The sequence below is a fragment of the Lacerta agilis genome, chromosome 3 (assembly GCF_009819535.1).
Source record: "Lacerta agilis isolate rLacAgi1 chromosome 3, rLacAgi1.pri, whole genome shotgun sequence".
Taxonomy (NCBI): Eukaryota; Metazoa; Chordata; class Lepidosauria; order Squamata; family Lacertidae; genus Lacerta; species Lacerta agilis.
This window is the reverse complement of record NC_046314.1, coordinates 101,420,948-101,441,784: the sequence shown is the minus strand read 5'-3', so window position 1 is coordinate 101,441,784 and position 20,837 is coordinate 101,420,948. Positions and strand designations below refer to the sequence as shown.

The 20,837-nt window shown below is 45.5% G+C and overlaps 2 protein-coding genes across 7 annotated transcripts in view; both read left to right on the top strand.

Annotated features, from left to right (window-relative positions):
- Nucleotides 1-2,324, top strand: part of KLHDC3 (kelch domain containing 3) — a 42,963-nt gene extending 40,639 nt beyond the window's left edge. For all 6 annotated transcript variants that reach the window (XM_033144959.1, XM_033144955.1, XM_033144953.1 and 3 more), the window contains 3 exons: nucleotides 345-418; nucleotides 659-737; nucleotides 1,341-2,324. In XM_033144959.1, coding sequence (XP_033000850.1) covers nucleotides 345-418; nucleotides 659-737; nucleotides 1,341-1,407 — 220 coding nt within the window. In that variant the 3' untranslated portion in view covers nucleotides 1,408-2,324. The remainder of the gene's footprint in view (nucleotides 1-344; nucleotides 419-658; nucleotides 738-1,340) is intronic.
- A 10,995-nt stretch (nucleotides 2,325-13,319) lies between these two features.
- Nucleotides 13,320-20,837, top strand: part of LOC117044315 (neuronal PAS domain-containing protein 4-like) — a 38,786-nt gene continuing 31,268 nt past the window's right edge. The window contains exons 1-2 of the mRNA XM_033144951.1: nucleotides 13,320-13,402; nucleotides 16,677-16,793. Of these exons, the coding sequence (XP_033000842.1) occupies nucleotides 16,681-16,793 (113 nt within the window). The 5' untranslated portion in view covers nucleotides 13,320-13,402; nucleotides 16,677-16,680. The remainder of the gene's footprint in view (nucleotides 13,403-16,676; nucleotides 16,794-20,837) is intronic.

The following is a 20,837-nucleotide window of genomic DNA, read 5'->3' as shown; positions in this document are numbered from 1 at the left end:
AGAGACTATTTCCATTCCGACACATCTACGATAGAATCCTTTTGAATTGCAGGGGATAGGGCAGAGGTAAAGGAAATAATTTTGAAGGTTAAAGGAATAGATGGCAGCATTAGACATAAGGCAGTAAAGGGAGTAGGAACTGAAAACAAACAGCGTTGGCTTGGCCGGCAATAAACACAGAGGTTATTAAAGAGAGCCTTTGCTATCAGCAGCTGCACTTTGTTAGGTTACACTGAATTCAGGGAAGCCCTGTGGAATAGTTCAGAACTCTGGAAGAATCCGAAACACAGCCTTAATTTGAAGTGAATTGCAGTGATTGATGGGGTTCTCTTTGTTTTCCACAGCCCATCCCCAGAGGAAGGCATGGGAGATGAATTTGACCTGATGGATCACTCGGACCTGTACATCTTAGACTTCAGTATGTGAACATTTCCTCCTTATGTTGCCTTTAGTAACTGCTTCCCCTAGGTTGAATCTCCTGGTGTGTTTTCTTTATATTAAAAAGCCTGGCCAAAGTAGCTGCAATAGCTGTACTCTCTCCTTGTCCCATTAAAGGAGCTGCGTAGTGCAGTTAATTTGGCTTACCTTTTATGCTTCTCATGGGCTGCTTCCAAGAAGGGCAGTTTTATCGACGTACTGTATGCTTCTTTTTCTTCAGGTCCCAGCTTAAAAACACTCTGTAAACTGGCAGTGATACAGTATAACCTTGACCAGTCCTGCCTCCCTCATGACATCAGGTAAGTTACTTATCCCCATGCAGGGATGTTCAATATATCTAAACTACTTGTTCTATACTACACAAGAGGCAGCCTTTTACCAGGGCAGGCTATTTCCCCCTCTACCCAATATGGTCTGACTGGTACCAAGTGTCCATTAGAAGTATTTCCCATCACCTGCTACCTGAACTTTTTAATTGGAGATGCCAGGGTTCAAACCTAGGACTTTTGGCACATAAAGCACACTCTGTGCCATTGATTTCTCTTCCCCCAGTCTTCCCATTTCATGTTTGTCATTGTTGATGGCATCTGTCTGTCTCGAAAGACAATGGAGTGCGCCTCCAGGGGTGAAGTCAAACCGCTGCATTAGCAGCACCAAAGTGACCTCCCTGGGGCGCAAGCCTGGGCAGTGTGTATGGGAGGTCCTGGGCTGCCCAGATGACAAGACCCCCTCTCCCAGCCTCACGGATGTGTCCCAAAGGAAAGGAGAGCAATACGTTTGGCACCAGATTGGCTGCAGGAGTTGCCGGAAGGAGGCGTACACAACACCATGCAACCGCCATGTTTAGTAGCTGAAACATCTCGATTGTTTTATTGTTTAATTCTAGCCCATTGTCTCTGCAGGTGGGAACTTGCAGCAATGACGACAAACAGCAACATCAGCCGACCCATCTTCTCCTCTCATGGATAATCCGGTCTCCTGCTTCCCCCTCCCAGCTGCCCTCGGCCCCCTGCCTTGCAGACATCATCTACCGTCTCCTTCACTGTGCATGAATGTTTAGCCTATTCAGGAAAGGGGCACTGCTTCACCGTCACATAAGGGATTTCTTTGTAGCCCAGCGCTAGGAGGGCTCTACTTGCTCATCCTGCTGCCACACCTCTCCAGCTGCAACTTTGCCGAGACCTCACCTTAAAGGCAGCATGCATGCAGAATTGGACAGTGCGCTCTACAGAGAAGCAGTGCAGGTGTGTTCCTGCTCCTGGACGCTACAGCTTACATCTCTCTATGGCGGTAGTACAACTTGAATAATAGGAACAAAAGAAACTCAATCTCAGGACTAACTGGTGTAAGGCCAGCATGTGCTTCACATAAGTCTAGGATCAAAGGCAAACCAAGCAAGGACTTACCAAGACCCAACTTCTCTACGTCCCTAGCCATTTTGAGTGCCTGGCCCTCACCATTAATCCAAGGGCTGAATCGGGTGCCCTGTCTTAAGCCATTTTCTCTGCTCCGCTGTGAGCGCAGAAAAGCATGCCTGGTCTTACATATTTTGAAATTTGACTGGGTTTGCCCTTCTCCATTGGGTATCCAGGGGAACTCCATATATATATGTGTGTGTGTGATAATCAAGCACTCGCTGCCTTTACAGTTGTGTGGACTTCTGTGAGGTCAGACTCTTTGCTTGGAAGAGGAGGGGGAAATGATGACAACTCTGCCCGGCTAGGCAAGGAGTGGCCATCCAACATCTCGTAAGACTGAGTAGAACAGAGACTTTTCTGTGCCTGTTGCAGGAGGGGTCAGTGCAAGATCTGAAACGCTGCTGCCCAGTTTCATGTGTACAAGCAGCACCTCTGAATTTATAAATACGGGGGGCGGGGAAGCTAAACTTTGGTAGCCTTGTGTGTCAGTGCTTTTTGTATGGCTGGTGGGTGAGTGATGGGCCCATGCAAAGAGCTGGTGGCCCGGGGCCCGGAGATCGCAAACTGAGCCTGAAATCAGAGAACTGGTCTCACTTTGTGGCTAATGGCATGCACTGGGAAGCCACCTGTTCAAATCTTCCTTTGACCATGGACTTGCTGGATGATCTTAAGCAAACTTCTCAGCTTCAGCCCCCACCTGAAATTCAGGAGTATTACTTGCCTGCCTTACGGAAATGTCGTAAGGATAAGTGAAGTGTTTCATATATTCTAAAGAGCTATATAAATGCTCCGCATTATTTAAGATAAAATTGGGCTTCGTCGTCACCCTTATTAAATGAGGCTTTCAGCCAGCCAAGACCACTCTGGTGCCTCAAAGCTGCCTGTCTCAAATGTCCCATTGACCTATTTAACCCAGTATCAGAATTGTGCAATTTGGGGTGGGGAGATCAGAAGCTCATCCCTTTTGCTTTCTTATTACTTTCATTACCCAAACACATGACCTGCTTTGTTTTCTTCTGCATCCATGAAGAGGTTGGCATCCCAAAATGCTAGCAGGACCACATGGACTGGAAAAAGCGAAGGGGCAGGGAAGAAGAGAGGGTACATGCAGTAGCTTTGACCCTGCTTAATTTATGCACTGCATTCCCAGCCCAAGCATTGTACTCTGTGGGCTTATCTGTGATGGAAGGCAGCAGTTGGCCTCTTAACCCACAGTGCCTCTAGAAAACCCTGGTGTAATGGACAATGCCTTCAAGTTAGGTGGGTGTATATGGATATTCACAACTATGTTGAGATGATTGTGTGTGTGTTTGTACACATATGTGTGATGAGCACATTAACCACATTGCAAGAACACTGGATGGAACAAATGGGACCAAAACAAAAACAGTAGCCAAGGGGTTCAGGTGCACACATACTTTGTTCCTCCATTTTTTTCATCATGACAAGTAGGGCTGGTTCACATAAGGTATGTTCATCACTTGATGTGTGAATAAGCCATCACAGAACCAGGCATTCTATAGAGCACTCTTATATCACCTTCCCATGCTCAAAAATAATGCAGTTCCTTTGTTCAGCTGCCACTGACCAAGTGTGAAAAGTGCTTGTCGGATTTTTAGTTTATCACACCCCAGATAACAAAAACTGGGACTCTTCCAAGTTCCAGCTTGCTCTTTTTTGCTTGCCTTCTCTTGTTTTCTCTGCCACATGGATTTTATTCTTTGATGGACTTTGATCAAATAACTGCAGAATGATTGCCGCCTCACATTTACTTATTTGTAATTGTTTTCTGAATCAGTCCTTGTCTACCTCACCCAATTTGTGAAGAGCGTTTTGCAGTTTTTTCTAGGAGGAAGACTGATCTACAGTTTGCAGTTAATTGTATTGGCTTACTAGGCACACTTACATGTTTAACTATCTCTTCTGAGATGCTCCTTCTGAGATGGTAGATCAGATCTTGCTACTTTTGCGGCAAGCTCATCTACAAATCCCAAAATCATACCCCTGAGTTAAAATAGCACAAATTGGTCACTGGCAAATAGTTCGGTTAGTTTTATAGAGAACAAACAGAATGTCTCTAGTTCAATTACAGTACCACAGAACCCTTATCTGTGATTTCCTCCCTAGTAACTGTGATGAACTGTCTGTGGTCGTGATATATACCCTGCTTCTAAATGAAGTTGCTAAAAAATAGTCAGGCTTCATCCTAGTCTCAAAACTTCAGTTACTTATTTGGGTTAAAAATGGAAGCTAGTGTTTAAACACTGGCTACCTTTTTTACAATTTGATTAATTTCATACTTCTCAGTGTCAATTATGATTTAAATAATTCTTAAACTGAGAAAATCGGACTTCCACCATGATTCCCAGTTGCGTGAGAAATTAATGCTACTTAGCAATGAAGGTGGTGCTTGTGAACAGCCTGTTTCTTCCAAGACAAGAAAGGCTTTATATAGTTGAATTTTCCCTAAAGGTTTTGATAGCATGACCCTGAGTCTTATTTTCTGATTTGTGGCTTTTAATCTCATGGTCTGTTGTTACAGCTGCATCTACACTTTTTGTTTCAATTGTTTGCGGTCATTCCATCTCTGCAAAGACCACTGGGAACACTGGTTTGGGGTGGGATGAACAGAGATACAACAGAATTATAAGTAGCCTCAAACTACAGTTCTGAGAATTTTGGGGGGAAAGCCATGGCAAGTAATCTAGTATAAAACAAACATTTGGGCTGTAGGTACATAGACCGAATCTGTGATAAGGCTGTCTTGATTTCTCCCCAGGAGGAAGGCACAAGTGCCAGAAATTTCACGCTTTTTCGTTTGGGTGATCAAGGCAACTAAGGAGGGACATCATAGAGCTGTTTAAAATTATGCTCAGAATCAAAAACATGGATATGGAGAAGTTTTTAATCTTGTAACACTAGGAATGCTGGGCCATCCGATGAAACTGAGTAGTGGGAGATTCCGGGCGAACAAAATGAAATACTTCACATTGCTCAGAGAATTTCCTGTCACAAACTCTGGTGTTGTCCAGCAGCTTAGAAAAGCGCTTCGACAAATTCATGAAGGATATAAGACTACCAGGATAGCTGCATACAACCTCCAGCATCAGAGGCAGCATGGCTCTGGATTCCAGTCACTAGGAAGCAAGAGCAGGAAAGGGCTGGTGCATTTATGTCCTGCTTGTGAGCTTTGGGAAAAATAGGCCTTGGGCCTGATCCTGCAGGGCTGTTCTTCTGTAACTAATCTGTTCCTCTCTGTTGCATTTCTTGATTGCTGGCAAAGGCATGTAGTTTCTTCCACTGTACAAGAGAAGGGGTGTTTGCAGCAACACTTGGACACTCCCAAGAAAGAGTGACCAGACCACAAACTGTCTTGGCTATTGATTCCTTTTTCAGTGGTCAGTGCAAGCAGTGGCAGGTGGACTGGTTGCACCTAGTCCTTCATTAAGGGAACAATATGAATCAGGCTTTAGCTTTCTGAAGTTAGATGACATGAGTCATTGGGGGGGCGTGTCCCTCTGTTACAGAAATTATTTCTGCTGCAGAATCTACCTCTTGTCATTTGCAATCTGATTTTTTTACGGAGATGAGCTACCTCCCCCCCCCACCAAAAAAAGTCCCCAAACCAAACATCCTCCTTGACAACGTAAAAGCAAATGCAACCATTGCACAACCCAATGCAGCAAAACACATCTTCATGGAACCGCAGCACAAATGGTTAGTATCAGAGTTTTAAATGTAGCATACCAGCTCACAGCCAAGAATCTGCTACAAAACTTTTAAATGTCTTCGAGGCTGGAAAAGCAGCAGTTTTGGAGGTGCATGGAGAGAGCCCTACTGAAACAGATTAAAGGCCTCTCTCATACTGCTGCTTCCGCAATAGCCAACCAGGTACTTCTGCGAATCCCGCAAGCAAGACCTGACTGCAACAGTGCGCTCTTGCCTGTTTCCCCTCGGCTACCCTATCAGTCACGCTGCCTCTCATCCTGGAAGCAGTATATTGCCATAATGGCTAGTAGCCATTTTAACCTCAATGAGACGGCCAATCCTTCCTATAGCGTTTATTTTGTATATTTTTGAAAGAATACAAAACCCCCAGCAAAATCCACTTACCAGAGGCAAAAGTGGGATGGGCATACATACTATTGGCATCCGTTCATCTTCTCAAATCCACCACCCTCCTGTCTCCAGCCTCAGAGGTAGGCAGAGACTTACAGAACAATCCTGAGTATAGGAAACCAGTTTAAGCTAAGTTGGTGTAAGTTACTCCCGCTCCATACTCCGTTCAGGAGCCAGGCTGAGCCTAGCAAAGAGAAAACAAGCCATCAAAGTAGACTTTGACTTAGCATCATCCTGTTGCAGTATGATGCAGTATGAGTATCCTGTTTGCTGGTGTAATTCTTGCCAGGTTATGTGGCTGAGCCAAACAGTTTGTAACGGATGTCTTCCTTTGCCCCATCCCTAACCCCTTTGGGGGGAGGGATTTACACCAGGCTAAATTCTACCAGATTAAATCCTGCTGGCTGGCTGACTGCTGGCATAGGTCCCGTTCAGTCAGGATGCAAGAGTTACTGGGAAAGAGTTGGCACTATAATGGGGATGGCTTCAACCTGTATCCTTTTCAGCCGGACCTGATTGACAGATGTGCTGCAGAGCTACACCTCCCTACCGGCTCCTAACAAGCAGGGAACTTTGTGCCCATTTTTATTGGATTATCCTTAGCAGCCTCCCCACCCCGCCAGTCTGTGCGATTTAAAAGTCTCTTTGCTGAAAATTAATTAGGTTCTCAACACGTGTTCTTCACAGCTCTCCTGTGTGCATCTGAGCCTTGTCATTACATTTCCCCAACCTGCACAGAGTCTCACATCTCTCCTAGGTGGATAATTGATTCAGGACTGAGAGTTTGAGAAGAAGTATTGTTCTATTAAGATGCAAAGCCACAGTACTCTGGGCTGGGCTCCAGACTGAGTGGGACAGAAAGAAATTGCATTTTTTAAAAGGGAAAGGAAGAGAGAATCTGCTTCACTGGTGCAATCTGGTGCAACACTCACCCCAGGTTGGAATGTCAGGGTCTAGCCGCAGGGTATGCATGTTTGTGTGTATTAATTATAAAAAAGAGAATGCATCCAATTACATTTCCCTTGTCTGCGTGCAACCACAGCCAATCTCCATAGCAGAAGACATACTTTGCTCAACCAGACCACCAGCTTCTAATATACTAATAGTGAACTCATTCTTTCTCCAGGTGCAGATTCTTGTGTAAATCATGGGGTTGAGTTTTTGTTTTCTGTTTCTGTACAAAGAGCCCGATGAGAAATGAATGTGTGCAGTGGCCACAAAACACTTAATACTAACGAATGGCAGAGGGGAATTGGCTGGAATGGATTTTCCCAGAAGAGGACATGGCTGGCTATAACTTTGATCAGAAGCACTCCACCCACCTGCAAGAAATAGTTCCAAGTGTCATTTGTTCCATTTCTAACAATGCACAGGCAGATAGATGCCTCTAGGAAGCTTACATGCTGGACACGAGCCATTGTCTTCCTTCCAGCATCTTCTTTGTAGGAAAGAGATGCTTTCTGAACACAGAGGTTTCATTCTTAGACATGAATGTCTAATTGCCAGTTACCACAAATTTGTCTAACCCTCTTTTAAACAGCCACCTAAGTGCACAAGAGGCTGTCCTTAATTCTGCACTTGGTGTAGAGGTGCTTTGTTCTCAACCTATGGCAATGCCAATTAAATTTCACTGGCCACTAGTTTTCCAGCCACCATGAAAAAAAGACACCAGCCTCTCTCCTTTCTCTCTACACTATAATTTTCTGCTGGGGAAGATGCTATAGAGGTCCAGCAGTGTGTCAAAATGGGGGAGCTTAGGCAATTCCCCTAGTTATGAAAATATGGGTGTTACAAGCATGTCCCTGTTTTGGGCTATGTGCTGTTGTAGGGTAGGCAGGTATGCAAGTCCCTGCCCTGCCCCGCCCCGCCCCACCTCACCTCAGCCCTGTACTGAACATCTCTTAAAGATGTGTGCTAAACTGTCTTCAGAAGAGCATGATGGCAGTTCATTTTCTTTGCTCATGTGATTAGAAAGCTGTTTATGTGATGCCATTTGTAGAAGTGGATCTTTTTGTTGATCGGGGATTGCAGGAGAAATGTGACGATGTGCCTTGGCGAATGTTTTGCCTTCTGTTTTAATGAGAGCTGCTAGACTACAATGCAGGTTCAAGGTAACCCCTACTATACGTCTGGCAATTGCCTTTTTTCCTTTTCCTTTTTTGCTCCTGCCTTGACTGCTATGCTGTTAGTTTTGCTGTTTCAACGCTGTTCCTGCCTTTTCCAACCCGCTACGCCAAAGGGATGCAGCCCATTTGTCAGATATTTTCTCTCTCACCTTCCAGAAGCATTAACCTTCATTTCCCTGCAAATTAACCTCTTGCAATCTTGATTCATTTCTCTCCAGTCTCCTCATTTTCCTAGTCTTCTGCCGAGTTTGCTTAGAGGGGGAAACGAGAGTTTGTACTGAGAAGTAACCAGCAGCATCTAATACACAAACACCCCTGCTCCCCAGTCCAGTGCAAAGGCGGGAGAGATCCATATTCACTCCATCATGTCCAAGTGCAGTGGTGGCTCCAGGTGTTAGAAGACACCATCCCTAGGGTCCCCTCCCTGCCATTGTTGCCAACTGCTACTGCTGCTCCTTTTCCTCAATCTTTACTGCCAGGCAGGGTGCCCCCAAGGTTGAAGGGGGCTACATGGGCCATGACACCCATCTCCCAACACTGAGCAGCCCGATGCAACTTTCAGACCCTCCAAGAGTCCCTATTTTCCAGGGTCATCTCTTGATTTGGAGAAGCTGTCCCAGTTTCTGATTTGATCCCGTAATGTCTCACTTTTCCCTAGGATGTCCCTATTTTCTTTAGCTTTTTTTTTAAAATTTTTTTTTTTAATAATCTTTATTTCAAAATGTCCCTATTTTCATCGGAGAAATGTTGGAGGGTATGGAGTTCCCCAAGTTGTCTGAAGGCAATCCTGTATAGGGAAGTTTTAAAATGTTTAACGTTTTACAGTATTATGTTTTTTATATACATTGGAAGCTTCCCAGAGTTGCTGGAGGAACCCAGAAAGATGTGTTGGGTATAAATAGCAAAATTATTATCATGGAAAAGGACGTCCCTATTTTCACTGGAGAAATGTTGGAGGGTATGGACTTAGCGCCAGGCCACGCCAGTCCCTGCAGCATCTCCCAACATTTTGGAGGCCAGTGCAGCCGTCCGCTAGGCCACATTCTTGTTACAGCAGACACCTCACACAAGCAACATTTCGAGCACCTTCTGTTTGTAACCCTAATTTTTATATTAAAGGGACTCCCGCCACTGCTTCTTGCCTTATGGAATCTAATGGCTGCATACACTGCCCGCTGTTTTTTTTTAAATGCTCTGGCAGGAAAGGGATGTACATCTTCACAGTCTCAATGCTGCTGACACATATTGAAACTCAGGGAATCAAATATGAAATCGGCGGATTAACTTACACTTCTAACTATGTACAGTCTCCTTAAGGACAACCCAGGTGTTACATGTCCTTCTCTCCCCTTAGAATAAAAGAAACCCCTCTGCAGCCCTGAGTTAGGAGTCTTGTCAAGGAGAAATAACAGAAAACCTTGCTTGCTTGCTTGCTTGCTAAATGTATGTATGTCTGTATGTCTGTATGTATGTCACCAACACCTATATGAAGCCTGAATTCCATCTGCCAAAAGGTTCATAGATATCTGAAATCTATTTATTGCATTTATAGCTCACATAGTTTTTCACCATCTTGTTTAATCTGACAACAACCCTGTGAGGTAGGTTAGGCTGAGAGAAGAAGAGAAGAGTTTGGATTTGATATCCCGCTTTATCACTACCCGAAGGAGTCTCAAAGCGGCTAACAATCTCCTTTTCCCTTCCTCCCCCACAACAAACACTCTGTGAGGTGAGTGGGGCTGAGAGACTTCAGAGAAGTGTGACTAGCCCAAGGTCACCCAGCAGCTGCATGTGGAGGAGCGGAGACGCGAACCCGGTTCCCCAGATTACGAGTCTACCGCTCTTAACCACTACACCACACTGGCTCTCGGTGAGAGACAGTGACTGGCCCAAGGTCATCCAGTGAGCTTCAAGGTTGAGTGGAGATTCGAATCCTGGTCTCCCAGGCCCTAGTCCGGCACTCTAACCCAGGGGTAGGCAACCTAAGGCCCATGGACCAGACGTTGCCCACAGGGGTCATTTAACCGGCCCACGAGCCATCCCTGAACTGAGCCACCTGCTCAGCAAGTCCCTGCGTGCTGCGGCGCTGGAAATTGTGTCTACGCAGACACCAGAAATCGCGTCTGCACAGATGCAGACACCGTAAATCGCGGGCGCGTGCGTGCGTTAGCAATCCAGCCCACAGAGGGATCTCCACTGGAGTGAACTGGCCCAGGCGAGGTAAACATTGCCAACCCCTGCTCTAACCTCTACCCCATTGATAGAACCGGCGTGGCGCATGCAACATGCACAAGCTTCTTTGCGTAATTTGCATATCTCTGTTTCTTGGTTGCAGAAATTGGGGTTCTCTTTGCCCAGATGTTTCGTTAAGTTCAGGCCCAAGCATAACTAGTGGGTGGATGCTCGGATGTTGCTGTGTTACAGATGATCACGGCCCTGTGTGATGCCGAAAGCAAAGTGAGATCTTTCTCAGTCCGCAGAACATGCTGTTACTCAGGCTTTGTTCCAGGGTCTTGTAATCACAGGCTTCAGCAAGGTTTCCTGCAGGACTTACAATTCCAGCACAGAATGCTACAGTCAGTATTGCTGATCACTCTTAAATAAACCATGCCAGACTGCAAATCCCAATAGGAACATTTGGAATAAAAGGGATGAAGTGCACACACACTTCCTCAAAGTTTTTTTGTTTTTATCGAAAGAGACAGGGATTTTCCCCCACTGATTTCTACTCTAAACACAACAAGCTGGACCTGAGCCAGGTGTGAACATCTCTTTTAGGGAGGGGGGGGGAAACCAGCAACATCCCTGATGAAAGGCATGGCAAACGAAATCACAACCTTAGGCTAAAAAGCAAAGGGAAACAAAAAGGGGGGGGAATGTAATCTGTGCTCTGAATTGTGAAAGATACAGTTCCCCCTCAACAGACTTTCCCAAACTGGTGTCCATTGGCCACAGCCAGCATGACCAATGGTCAGGAATGATGGAGACTGGGGTGCAAAATATCTAGAGGGCACTAGGTAGGGAAAGGCTGCCTCAAAATAATCATGCCAACAGAAACTGCTCCTTTTCTTATTGCTCCTTGCTGTGTGATTCAGAGAAAAACAGCCAGTTAAGTATACGCACATCATTCACAATTGCCAGGTATGTTTCAGGACCAGCCTTAACCTTAGGAAATTGAGGCAGCCTCTCTCAGATGGCCAGTCTTTAGACCCTATTAAAGGGTAGCTAACTAGGATGGTGGCGCTGTGGGTTAAACCACAGAACCTAGGGCTTGCTGATCAGAAGGTCGGCGGTTCGAATCCCCGCGACGGGGTGAGCTCCTGGTGCTCGGTCCCTGCTCCTGCCCACCTAGCAGTTCAAAAGCACATCAAAGTGCAAGTAGAGAAATGGGTACCGCTCCGGCGGGAAGGTAAACGGCGTTTCCGTGCACTGCTCTGGTTTGCCAGAAGCGGCTTAGCCATGCTGGCCACATGACCCGGAAACTGTACGATGGCTCCCTCGGCCAGTAACGCGAGATGAGCGCCGCAACCCCAGAGTCGGACACGACTGGACCTAATGGTCAGGGGTCCCTTTACCTTTACCTAACTACATGGTTATTCTTAATTTGTACCTGCTGTGGGCGGTTCCATTGGGATGTTCTGTTTTGTGCATAAAATGGGCTGAATCTAGACATATATTAAAAATGCTGTGAAAATGCTGTTTTAAAAAACGTTTTAAAATATATATTGAATTTCCCATTAGCTCACCATCACCATCTGGTGTCACATTTGTATAATGCACTTAAAACACATTTAAAATGTTATATTTGCAGCTGTATAGCTGAGTCCATAGTTTTGGGACATAGAATCTTAGAATTGTAGAGTTGGAAGGGACCACACAGGTCATCTAGTCCAACCCCCTGCAATGTAGAATCTTTTGCCCAAGGTGGGTCTCAAACCCATGACCCTGAAATTAAGAGTCTCATGCTCTACCAACTAAGGTATCCCTGAGCTGCACACCAACTCCTTTGCATCCCAATTAATATGAGGGCACTTGTCTAGATGGTCAGATGATCAAATCCAGTCTTTGGAGAGGAGACAATATGATCCATTGTAGCCAGCAGAGCATCTGTTTAATTCAGGATTCGGCTGATGATACAGAGGGGTTGAACCCTAAAAGTAAGTTGCACTGGGGCAGCATGTGCAACTTTGACATATAAATTCGCCCTTGGATTTAACAAACCTGCACCATTAGCTGACCATGGAAGTCACAGCATTTAGCTGTAGTCTTTGGATGAATATCTTGCCTTTGCCACAAACTCACTCAGAGGCTTTGGGCAACTCCTTGATCTCTCTCGCCCTCAGGGCCACTAGCAGGATTTTCTGAGCTTGGTAGTCTAGCTAGGAGAAGCCATGGGTCCATCGCAGTACATTCGCTTATATGTGCTCAGCTTCAGTTCCCTGCAATCTATGAAGACAGTAATATTCACCTACCTTGCTGGATTGGTTGTAAGGAGGACAGAGATAACATATGTGAAACACTTTTTCTAACATGCTGCAATTGCTAAGTTTTGTTATTGTTTGCGCTTGCTCCTTAATCATTTAGCTTTCTGCTTGGAGAATCCCATATAGCAGAGGTGGCCAACCTCCAAGATACTGCGATCTACTCACCGAGTTAAAAACTGGCAGTGTTCTGATCTACCCCCTTATGGGGGGGTTCAGGTCAAAGTTGTTGAGTTTTTTTTCAGGGAGGAGGTAAAATTTTGAGCTTTTTTTTTTTTTTAAAGGAAGCCACAGTTGTTCAGCTTCTTTGGTGGCAGCCAGTGATCTACCAGTGATCTACCACAGACGTCCAGTGATCTACCGGTAGATCACGATCTACCTGTTGGACATTCCTGCCATATAGCTAGCAGCTCTTAAGGGCATCACCGCTTCTCCTTCATCAGCTACATCACTGTGACTCAAAGTGAGGATAATCCTCATCCACTAGGAGTGACCCCCCCACCCCCACCCATAACCCCAATTCCCTGCTGAGATGACAATCCAGCTTTAAAAAGCCAGAGCCTCCCTTTATTGCTTCCCCTATCAGATTACAACAAGCAGGCTGTGGGGTGGTGGTCAGGCTATTTTTAGAAGCCTGCTTTCTAAAAATAGCGCAGAGATGTTTAGAATTGCGTCACAAGAGGTAATTTTATCCCCGTTTGGCCTGACGGCCCCTCTCCAACCCCCCCCCCACCTCCCCAGGAGGGGGTGACTACAAAAGGAAGGAGTTCCTGAGAACAAGGGGTCAGCAAGTTCAGACCCAGACAGAGAGAGGAAAGAGGTAAGAAGTCATTTTAGGGGATGGTTGGGCCAGATCTGACTATGTCTTGTATGTCATTATTATTATTATTATTATTATTATTATTATTATTATTATGATGCAACCCTAAGGAGGTGGCGAATCCAGCTGTCTTGCAGCTGCCTGGTGGGACTTAGCACTTGGATTCAGCTGAGTCGTCCTAATTCTAGCCCAGTCACTGCCAAGCAATAAGACTGGCTTGTGACCCTGCTACAGCTCCCTATCAATCCATTACCAGCAGTACCACCCAGTGGACAGCAGAGACATTGAAGCGCAGGGCGCATTGATGCAGCTGCTCGCCCAGAGGATCAACTTTGGATCCAGTTGCCACCTGGCTCTGTGTTCCAGGTGCATGGAAGGGTCAGGTTGCGCTGGCTCAGTTTTCCCCCCCATCTGCACCAGGAAAGATGCTGGGACCATTGCAGGATCAGTTTGTGGCTCTCCAGATGTTGTTGGACTCCAACTCCCATCATGCTTGACCATTGGGGCCATGCTTGCTGGAGCTGATGGGAGTTGTCGTCCAACAACATCTGGAGAGCCAAATCTGCAAGCTGTAGTTTGTTAAAGGATTGCCAGGAGTTTTGGGATCTAAACAAGTGTCCAGAATCATTTGAGGGGGAAACAGGAATCCAAATGTGCTTTAAAGTTATAGGTGGGTACACAGCCCCGGGCTGCGTACGTGCCGTACATTTAAAACACATGACCCTCCCCCCCAAAAAAAAAATAATTCTGTGAACTGTAGTTTGTTAAGGGTGCTTGTAATCATAGGTCTGTGGTGGGTCAACTATAGTTCCTGGGGCTTGGAGGGGCTATATGTTTTAAATATGCTTTAAATGCATGGTGTGTACACAGCCTTCATTTTTTTAATTCAAAGATGCAGAGACTGAAGTCTGTCTGCATGTTAATCTCTTCACCCTCAGAAGCCCTTGCCTCTAATCCCAGATACTTAAGGGCTGGCTGTGGTTGTTAGGCAGTGTAGGAAAGGCACTCGGTCCATGCTCAAGCGTCTCTTTGTATTCTGTTTACATGTTGACCTCTGGCACTGAATTCTGCAGCTGAGCCCTTTTTACAAATTAGCTTCTTGGATGTGTCGGAGCGTTCTAGGAATAGATTTCCGGATGTATTCCTCATTTTAAAGAACCCTCTTTGCCCCCGAACTCCTGAGTGTACTGCTCAACTTCCATTGTTTCAGTCTCCCAAGTGTCCCTTTTTCTTTGAAGTAGGGCAGTTTTTCTCCTGATGCAAGACTCTGGGCAGCAAGCATGATCGGGGTGGAAAAATTATATGCATCAAAAACTTTTGAAGCTGGTTCCTATAGAGTTTTGGCAGTCCTATTCCCATCCTTATACGGTGCCGGCCTCTAAAAGATTGATGCTGGCTACTGAAAATTTGATGCTGGGTAGTGAAAATTTAATGCTGGTGTCATGCTCCAACACGGATAGAGGTCAGGGTAGAAATTTCGTTTCCAATTCATAAAAGAGGCAGAAAAACCACAACAAACATTTAAAGAACATGGCTTCCCTCCAAGGATCCTGGGAACTGTAGTTTATTAGGAGTGCTGGGAACCGTATCCCCCGAAAGGGTAAACTTCTGGTCCCAGGATTCTTTGGGGAAAGCCGTGTGCTTTAAATGTAATTTAAATGATTTGTGTGGATGTGACCAAAGTCACTGCTCAGTCGTCAATGAAGAATTAAGCAATGTACAGATGTAGTCTTAGTAAGCCATAGTTCTCATAACATATTAATGGTAAATATATTAAATCCCAATATAATAAATAACTAAGAGCCGAAGTAGAACACAATGCTAAGCACATCATCTGAAGATACGCCTCTGGTTTGTGTTTTGTTTTTTTATAGTTAGCAACATATATAAATTCAATAAATAAAACAAATAGTTCCTTTTTAACCAGGCCTTTGGTTGATCTGATTGACATGCCCTTTTTAAGATGTGGCTCTTTTTTTTGGGGGGGGGTGTTATTGGGTTGTTGTTTTTATTTTGATTATATATATATATTGTGGTTTTTATGTTGGTCTTTTCTTTGAACCGCCCTGAGACCTCCGGGTATAGGGCGGTATATAAATTCAAAAAATAAAAAATAAATAAACTTGGCCTGCCGCCAAACTTTGCAATGTGAACTGCTCCCTGTCCTGGGCTCCAGCCAGTCAGCCATGCCCTTTCCCAGGATACTCCATTACTCCTCCCGCCACAATTTTCCATTCCTGTCCCACAACAAACAGTGTTCCATTGCCACTAAGCATGCTCAGTCGTCACTGGGCTGTTGGAGGTTCTCTGCCTCCTGCGTCTCGCTTAAAAGTCTCCCCCCCCCCTTTAAGGTTCTCTTTGTACATCTGCAAAGCCTTGAATCCTTTCTTCCTTGTGCACAAACAGCGCCCTTTTGGCCACATGAGGAATGATCTTCAGAAGGTGTCTGTGCTTTTGTGGACACCCATTTAAATTTGCTACCTTTATGTCCATATATTTTGATGGGGTTGTTTTATTACATATTCTAAACTGGTTTTTAAATACTTTGTAAACCACTTGATGCTCTGGCATTAAGCAGGTTGCCGTTGTTACCAAAACAGCGGTGGATTTTTATCAGGGCTGTTGCACGTAGCTCAATGCTTTCCTCCCCGTCACAGCCCCCCAACAACAATTCTCAATGGCATAACAAAAGCTTCACTTTTGTTTACACAGCCCCTGCCGATATCAAAATCTAACAATATCCAAAGTAGTCAGTTTTGTTTTAGTGTCCACATGAGCTCAGCACCAAACTAGATGCTGTACGAGAACCCTATTATTGAACTTCCCACATTTTTTTTAAAAAAGGAGCTAGGATGGGACCAGTTTGGATAGGGCTGTGGCCAGGTGAAAGTACTGCACTAGTGATAATCAGGCCCAAACAGAGGGGGGGGGGGTCATACGGGCCACTTGGCCCGGGCCTCCGATTCAAAAGGGGGCCTCGGTCAGCATATTCACAATCGCTCACAATTATTTAAATGTAAATACTTAAAATAATCATTTTCCTTATGTATTTTTAAAAAGCTCTATTATTTATATACTTACTTATTTATAAGATTTCGGAGATCCCCGGGTAAAAAAAAGGGGGCACATTATCTACCTGGCCCGGGCCTCTGCCTGGCTCTTCAAGGGCCTGGTGATAATCCTTTAGCTTAGCTGACAGAACTGTGACTTAGCGTGACATTGGACACAACCCCAAGACTCCCTCCCTCCTCTCAATGTTTCCATCGCTTTCCAGAACGATGACCATCTTGTGTGAAAACTGCCGCAAGCCAATCAGGACAGAGAGCTGCATCTCGAGATGCCCAACTGCATCAGTCTCCAGGCGGGAGCTCAGGACCACAAAGCCATTCAGGTTAGAGACTATCCTGCTCACTTTCCCCACCTGAGTCTACATTGCGGGCAGGGCAAGGGAAGAACCAACTGCCTCCAGTCAACTTTCTTGGTGCACAAACTGTCCTGTACATGTGCACACCATCTAAAAATAATGCTGCCGTCCCCCCTTTAGAACCACCGGTTTTCCTGCTTTGTGTCCAAATTTAATAAATTAAACTACTTAAACTAATCAGCTGAGGCACACAGCTACAATCCTCTGCAGACTTACCATGGGATGCGGAGCAACTTCCAAGTAAATAGACATAGGATTGCACTGTAAGAGTCTCTTCATTTCAAACCCATCTGCCTACTGCTCAACTGTTCCCAATTTAAGTGGGGATTACAGAAACCTTTCCCGGCTTCTGATTGGATCCCGGAATGTCCCATTTTTTTGGTCCGGAGCTCTGGCACTAGTCAGCTGCCTTGTGCCGAGCACTGGACCAAAAGCTGCATGTTTTTTGGTCTTGTGGTCTGGCACAAGTCAGCTGGCTCCTCCTGCAGGAGCACTAAAAACAAGCGTCCCAATTGGGACCACTCAGATGTTGGAGGGTATGCATCTGTTATGGCAGGGATATGGAACCTCTGCAACCTTCCAGTTGTTGCCGGACTCCAACTCCCATTGTCCTGACAATTGGCCATGCTGGCTGGGGCTGATCGGAGTCCAACAAGACCTGGAGAGCCACAAGTTCCCCATCCCTGCGCTAAGGCTTTCTGTCGCTGGAGTGTTGCTGGTATTCTTTCTGTAGCCAGCAGCTGACGCTCAGTGAGTAAACGCCATTATAGTTCCTTACAATATTTTAGGGTTAGCAGCACAGCTGTTCCGAAGCATCTGCAAAGCACTTGCTTCCTCTGCTGGGGCAGGAGATGTGCTCAACGCTAGATGCCAGCAGCAGAGCAGAGAGCAAACCGGAGCGGTTCAGCCAATGCCAAACCAGGCCTGTCACCTGTGGCAGCGCATCTACTGGCAGAGGCTGTCCGGGTCCCACTAACCGATGAATCATTGAGGCTGCAAATGTTTACATGGCCAGACTCCAGATGGAAGCTGAGGGTCCTATCTATCTCCAGGTTGCACATTAAAGCATTTCCAGCAGAATTGTAAAATGGGAGGCATGAAATCATCTTCCTTGAAGGACTGGCTGGATGAACATCTGTTGGAGATTCTTCTATGGGAGAAACTCAAGGATGACGTGGACCTCGTTCTGCTATATTCATACCATACGTTTAAAGCACTATGATGCCTGCTTTAAACAGCTATGGCTTCCCTCAAAGGATTCTGGGAGCTGCAGTTTGTTTAGGGTGCTAAGTGTTGTTAAGAGCAGTGCTTTTTTTCTAAAAAAAAAAATGTTTCGGGGTACTCTCATTTTCCTACTCATATTGAAATACTGTCCCTCAACGAGGCCAAACTTAGAATCACAAAATGTTTAGGAGTATGCGTCCCCCCAGAAAAAAGCATTTGTTAAGACAGGGGTCCCTAAACTAAGGCCAGGGGGCCGGATGCTGCCCAAATGCCTTCTAAATCTGGCCCGCAGACGGTCCGGGAATCAGCGTGTTTTTACATGAGTAGAATGTGTCCTTTTATTTAAAATGCATCTCTGGGTTATTTGTGGGGCCTGCCTGGTGTTTTTACATGAGTAGAATGTGTGCTTTTATTTAAAATGCATCTCTGGGTTATTTGTGGGGCATAGGAATTCGTTCATTTCCCCCCCCCAAAAAATATAGTTCGGCCCCCCACAAGGTCTGAGGGACAGTGGACCAGCCCCCTGCTGAAAACGTTTGCTGACCCCTGTGTTAAGAGAACCCTATTCCCTTCACAGAGCTACAGTTCTCAGGATGGGTTAACAAACTATTTCTTTTCACGGAGAACTCTGGAAATTGTAGCTCTGTGAGGGAAATAGGGAGTCTCCTAACAACCCTCGGCAGCCTTAAATAAGCTGCAGCTCCCAGAATTCTTTGGGGGACTCCATAACTGTTTAAAACAGCATCATAGTGTTTTAATGTATAGTGTGAATGTAGCCTAGAGAGATTCATGTCACACCTGAGCCTCTTATAACCTGCTTATTGACCTGTTGTTCAGTTCTCAAATCTTTAAAGTTCCTCCCAACATTCAAGTAAACATGTGTCTGTATATGTGTGAACAATAATTCACAGATACGGATGCACAATCAAATACATGTATGTTATATACACATTCTCCTAAGGCTATTTAAGTTGTGTGCGAGTGTATGTTATTTTATTTTGCTATGTAGCATATATTAATACAATCATTATTAGCCACTGAGAGCCAGTGTGGTGTAGTGGTTAAGAGTGGTAGACTTGTATTCTGGTGAACCAGGTTCGTGTCTCCACTCCTCCACATGCAGCTGCTGGGTGACCTTAGGCTAGTCACACTTCTGTGAAGTCTCTCAGCCCCACTCACCTCACAGAGTGTTTGTTGTGGGGAAGGAAGGGAAAGGAGAATGTAGGCGCTTTGAGACTCCTTTGGGTAGTCATAAAGCGGGATATCAAATCCAAACTCTTCTTCTTTTTCTTCTTCTTCTTCTTCTTCTTCTTCTTCCACAAAACCTGAAGTTCCAAGAACAATTTTTGGGCGTTACCAGCAAAAGCTCCTCTCTCCCTTTCTCAGTGCTCAAATATTAATTGAAATCTGCAATTCTAAACGTTGCAACTGGGGAGTAGTAAGGCACACTGAATTCAGCGGGATTTACTTCTGAATCAACACACTTAGGATTGTGCTATAAGTGTTGCCCCTATATGTGACTCCCATAGGACACATTTCTACATCAGATAGACGAGGCTGCGTAGTCCCCTAGTGACCACCAGGACAAATACCCTTAGGAGAAAGAAGTTGATTGGCTGGGCAAAATAAGGGGAGTTCATGGTTATTCTTCTACTGATTATTTGTAAAAAACAAACAAACAAACGTCAAGTGTGCTGGGGCTACAGGTACACCAAAGTGCACATGTCACTGCCCTCAAGCATACAATCAAAATAAACTCTGTTCAAAGCCAGGAAAGTGCTTGGATTAACTTCGGTGGAGCAAAACCAGTACTTTGGTTTAAACACAGTGGTCAGGGAAAGGCCATAGCTCAGTGGCTCTATAGCTCACAGTACCTGTCCAGGTCCAATCCCTGGCATCCGCAGGTAAGACACCTTTCTGAAACTCTGGAGAGCCACTGTCTGTCTGCATAGACTAGCCTCCTACCAACCTCTTGCCCTCTGGGTATTTTGGACTACAGCTACCATCCTTCTTGACCGTTGGCCATGCTGGCTGGGGCTGATGGGAGTTGTAGTCCAGCAGCACCTGAGGGGCACCTGGTTGGGGGAAAGACAATACTGAGCTAGGTGGGCCTATGGTCCAACTTGATACAAGCAAGCTTATCCCCCCTTTTTTAGCACTGGCCCCTGGGAAGCTGAGTCTACTCTGCACCACCAGTTCTTTAAAGTTCCCAGCTCCAAGAGATGGGAGTGCTGACGCCTGTCTGCCAGCTTCCAGCCCCTTTGCACAGCTGAATGCCTCGCATGGCTGCGCGGCGGTTGTCATGGGAACCATCACATACAATAACTGAAGTGCATATTGAATTTCTATGCTGAATGGTCCACTTTCAGCAGCACAGAATCCTCCCGAATCCATCTGCTCTTTTCTCCCTCCTGATCTCTAATGCTACTGTTTCTTTATTGATCACCTTTTTTCTAAGCTCTCCCTGGGGCTCCTTTGCAAAAAGGAAAGAAGAGGGAGAGGGAGAGGGAGGGAGAGAGAGAGAGAGAGAAGTACCGGTAATGCAAAACAAACAAAAGAAAACAGGGTTTAGCCAGCTAAAAAGTACATGCTTTCTTTAAAAAAGCAAAATTCAAGCATGGTCCTAGTCAAAAGGTGCTTTCTGTCTCTGGATGAATTGTGGATGGTCATATACAAAGGAGGGCAGAATCTTTGTTTCTGGGATGGGGAAGCACCTGCGACCCTCCAGATGTGCCCATTGGCCAACCTGCCTGGGGGAATCAGCAATCAACATCTGGAGGACCACAG